The sequence below is a fragment of the Mus caroli genome, unplaced genomic scaffold, assembly GCF_900094665.2.
Source record: "Mus caroli unplaced genomic scaffold, CAROLI_EIJ_v1.1 scaffold_21063_1, whole genome shotgun sequence".
Classification (NCBI taxonomy): Eukaryota; Metazoa; Chordata; class Mammalia; order Rodentia; family Muridae; genus Mus; species Mus caroli.
Window position 1 is genome coordinate 1 of NW_018389481.1, and position 5,211 is coordinate 5,211.

The following is a 5,211-nucleotide window of genomic DNA, read 5'->3' on the forward strand; positions in this document are numbered from 1 at the left end:
TCAAGGACTATTTAATTTCAAACGCTGAATATTTATTTCAAACTTGCTATTTATATGTTTCTACTAGACATGTCTACTTTTCTTCCATTATTTTGGATATGTACAGCAGCAATATAATGGATATACAGTGGCTACTGAGAGTGGTTTCTTTTCTGTCTTGTTCCCATTGGTTTTAAATTTGATTTTTAGATAATTCATCCTTGTTCACCTATGAATTTTATTTTTTCTTGTTGTTTAATCATTGTCATAGTTTGAATTTTGTACTTATTAAGCCTTTTTTTTTCAATCTTCAATTTGGAGCATGCCTTTTGTGAGACTATTTATTGATATATTTATTTGGATAATTTCATATACATATATACTACTTGTTAAGCAGGCTTGAAAATAATATAATAAAAATTTGTGACTTAGTTATTATGCATTTACTCTGTCGTTACAAAGATCCAAGGTCTTTAAACATCCTTTGAAAGGGTTTATCATAAGAAGGGAACTTACTCTGTCATTAATAATTAGACTAGTAGCATATATCGCTTCTAGGCCTTTTGGCTAAGAACAGGTGTAGACTAGTAGCATATTTCTCACTATACTGGAATAACATAAACTGTTTTCTGATACAGTTACTCTAATATTAAAGGCCTGAAACAGTATCTGATATGATACAAATACAGGGTATTCGTGTTGGAAATCCTCAAAGAATAACTAAAAAGTGACATAAAACATGAAAAAATAAACATAGTATAGGATGCTACAAATTAGTCTTGCACATCGCAATCACTTTCAAGGACATTTGGATGCACACACTTGAAAGTTCAATTTAAATTAGCATAATTAGGCTGAACCCACCTGTGTACTTCCTTTTGCCCACTTTATCATAACTTCAGATAAATGTACCTGTTGACCATTTGGAAAATAGGGACTAACCATCCCTATTTTAACTCTAAGTCCAAGGCTCTGTGGGAAATTCCAAATGTAGAAAATATCATATTCTTCCTGCAGTTTGTCTCTTTGGTTCATATTCACTATTTCCCCAACAGGATTAGTGAACTGCATCTTTCTCAGAGAGGAATACAGCTGAAAGACAGTCAGTATAATATAGAGTATAGTCTCTTCCTTAAAGTAGGAAAATATATTCTTACTTCATCTTAAAGGCAACTTTATTGGCAATATGCTGGTGAAAATTTCAGTGAAATTCAAGGGCTGAACAAATTATAATGTTGTTATTATTTTAGTTCTCTAAGAAATTATCAATCAAAAACAAACATACATGTAGACATCAACAATATTTGTAATATGAAATATACATACACATGAAACAGAGAGACTTGCATCCATATAGAGATGCACACATATCACAAGCACACACTTATCTACAGAAACATTCATGTACATGTCCAAACCCATGTATTAAAAACACATATACACAGACACACACAGACACAGAATATGCATCAAACACTTCAAACAGACACAGATACACACAAAACACATTGTCAGTTACAAACACATACAAACCCATGCACAGAGGAATATTCATAGGTTCACATAGACATATATTGACATCCACACAGAGTGACATTGATAGAGAAAAATTTGTGATCTCATGCATAGACAAACAGACAAAAATTAAACAATGTACACAAAACCCAGACACAGGCAGAAACATGCATTGATAATTGTACACAGGAATATACATTCTCACAAAATGTACCATACAGAAAGAAACGGAACCAGACAAATTTATGTTAACTTCCATAGATAGAATGATACGGAGATTGGCAAAATATGTCTATAAATAACCTGTCCTCTCTCTTTCTCTCTCTCTCTCTCTCTCTCTCTCTCTCTCTCTCTCTCTCTCTCTCTCTCTCTCTCTCTCTCTCTCTGTATATGTCTATGTCTATCTCTATAGCTATCATCTATGTCTAGCAGTAGACACAGATACAATTAAACACAGAAACTTACAAATAAGGAGTGAGAAATATGCATTCACTCACATCACCACACACAAATGTAGTGAACTGAATTCTAATAGGATTTTCTGTGTAAATACTCTCAGAGCAACAAGTAATACCACTAGGCTAGAGTGGGAACAGCATGAACTTGGAAGAGTAGTTAAAAAATACTCTACAATAAGTACAATATACTTGATAATTAGTGAACAATGTCTCATCATTGAGTGGACTCATGTGGATGGGCTCAGTATGTTTTCATTATTATAACATGTATGATGATATTTAGGTAATTTGTAACAAAATCGCAGGTATACAAGGACAGATTATGCCTTCTANTCTATTTCCTTAACATTAGAGTTTTATACTAATATAAAGATTTACTTGTTCAATAAAAGTTCTTTCTATTTTGGAAAACATTTTCTAGCACACTTGGTTTGGGCATTTATAGTCTCTTAAAATTATATCATTAATAACACTAAACATCATCTAAGAGTAGAAACATTACCTTCTTGCAGCTATAATTGTGATCTTTCCCATTGTCCTTGGGCAGATTATCAAACTTTTGAAAAGTCATCTGATGGAGTGCATGGGCAAAAGCATACACAGCATTGTATATGTCATAACTCCCTTCAATAAAAGCCATATCAAAAGTNTGTACCATTAACCATTCCAATGAGTGATTGNNTGAGCAGTTCTTCAGTGTCTTACATTTAGAGGCTGAGACCTCACAGTTAAAGTGCATCCATTCCAGCTTTACCAGATATTCATCTGAGCATTTGACAGAGTTCAATGTCTGCACAAAATTTTTAAAACCAGAAATCTCACTATGGTGTTGTCCAAAAGCAAAAGTCCCATATTCGTTACCAAATGTAAAGTCTTTCATACTAGGACTGACATCCCACTGTGAAGTGGTGATCCATAGTCTCTGTATTCCTAGGGATTCCCACATTCTAAAGCTCACAGCTAAGGTACTGTCTGTGTCACCATAAATGATGACAACATTTGTGGATGATGTCATGATTTGGTTGTAATACACTTCAGCTCTTGACATGTATAAATTCATGCTCATTGGAATCATGTTGACAAAGGCAAAGCAGACTGTATTTTTTTCCATCTCTCTTCTCAAATAGGAAAGAAATTGGACACCTTGATCACTGTCTGAGATGACCAGCCCTACCCAGTTCCAGCCAAAATGAATTATGAAGGATACCAGGGCAAGGGCTAGAGATGTATGGTCAGAGGCCATCTGATGTAGATAGGGAAATATTTCATGATCACACAGGACAGGATGAAAGGGTCCATAAGTAATGTGAAGGAACTAGAAAACAGGAAGCAGCAGGAGGTACAATGAATTCTTAGAACATGTAAACACATTTTGTTCTGCATAGTTCTAAAAATCTTAGCTAAATATTATTCTCTCCCTCATCTATATTTCAAATAAGGTAATGTGGAAACCCCATCAAATCTGTGAATAACACCCGTGAACTACTTAGATTTACCTAGTCCTATCAAGGCCATGCTGGCACAAGAGATACATGATTTCATGACTGAATTATCACCCTGCACCTCCTTACAAAAGCCACACACTCATACAAACATACAAATTTACCTTCTCAGACAGGATGTTATTCAGGATTGTATAAAATGTCACAGTTGTTCTCAAATTCAGGCTTGTAAGGGCCATTCCACATTTGGTGTATTCTTTACACGAATAATTAGGGAAAATATCATAATTTTGTAAACTTGAATGCATAAGACTCATTAATTCAGACTCCAAGACACAATTGTGTGTTGAGAATTTAAATAATAGAGACATATTTGGCAAAAGATCAGGGTTCCTGTTGATTTCATTTATGGTAAAAGCCAAAGCCAGAGCAAATTTGTGATTTTCAGTCTGAGTTCTGTAAAAGTTTATAGTGTTTATAATTGACAGCAACTTACATATATCATTTGTAGTCAATAAAAGGACAAATCTGCACTGGATTTCATTATACCCAGCTCATAGAGATGAAATGATCTGTGTAATGTGGTTGAGATGACAAAGAAGCTGGAAGACCACAGAACCTTGAGATGTTCATGAAAGGTCACCTCTCATAAATGAGAAGTCACTACTATTAGCAATAACATGACTTTTCAAAGAACACAAACAGAACCCTTAGAGTCCATCCATTGATTCCTTATTTTAAAGAGAGAGTAAAGAACTGGACTTCATAAGTTGTTAAAGCCAGTGAATTAGTATAAATTAAAAGGTAAACTTCACAGTGGGCAAATATCTTCAATTTTCATGCAGCATGTGTACATAAATGGCGACCACATGGAGCAAATTTATGTAGTAACTGAATATATATGTGAGTGTGTGTGTGTGTGTGTATGTGTGTGTGTGTGTGTGTTTGTGTGTGTGTGTCTGTGTGTAGGTAAGTGTGGGTGTGTGGGGGTGTGTATTCAGTTACTATCAGCAGTCTCTTTGGCGATTTGCCTAAACACCTAGGATAAAGTCATAGAAATTTTATAGGCATTCTTTTGATAAGACACATTGGCTCCTGTGAAATGGAAACTGTCTAGGAGAGATATTTATGGACAGTTAAAGGTTCAGATTTGTTTTATTGCTAAGTTTCCATTCCTGTTAATGAGATACTGATGGAAAAACATACTCTGGGTCAAGTTAAAGTCATAATATAGCATTAAGTCTGTCATAATATTTCAAGTTCTTTCTTCTTTTGCAGGCAGAAAACACCGTGCAAAAGCCTCAGAGCTGTGCTTTGCTCCTCATCCTCAGTAGTCTTGGGAAACATTCATGATGACTGTAATGGAAAACACAAAAGCACTTACTGTATATTCAATATATGACTAAAATACTCTTTCTCTACAAGTTGTTGTACTGCTTGAATCCTGAATGTACATCCTGTTCCGTGGTTTCTATCCTTGCTTTCACTCCGCTTCATTTTCCAAAAGCACCTCGGATAAATAAAATCAGCCACAAAAAGTGAATTGTTCAGTAGCAAGAAGAGTAAAATCAAGGTGAACATATTTTTCCTGTTCTGAGTCTGGGCAGTATTGATTGTGAAGTGCCAAACAGATCAGGAAATCAAACAGGTAACAATATATCCCCATGTACTATTAACACTGTGTCCCAGGGAGATGCTACACATGCATTCATGTTTCCTTTTCTACAGGTGTTTCCTCACCCCTGGAAGAATCATTGATGCTCTCCTGAGGATCTTCACCTGATGTCCACTGTGTGATAAACTTGGTTGATAATACA

The 5,211-nt window shown here is 35.0% G+C and overlaps 1 protein-coding gene across 1 annotated transcript; it reads right to left on the reverse strand.

Annotated features, from left to right (window-relative positions):
* Positions 1-828: 828 nt before the first annotated feature.
* LOC110288128 (vomeronasal type-2 receptor 116-like) lies at positions 829-4,975 on the reverse strand. Its single transcript, XM_021154566.1, has 4 exons — positions 4,779-4,975; positions 3,559-3,850; positions 2,455-3,267; positions 829-1,071 (listed from the first exon to the last, which is right to left on the reverse strand). The coding sequence occupies exons 1-4, from the start codon at positions 4,973-4,975 to the stop codon at positions 829-831; spliced, it is 1,545 nt and encodes a 514-aa protein (XP_021010225.1).
* Positions 4,976-5,211: the final 236 nt, after the last annotated feature.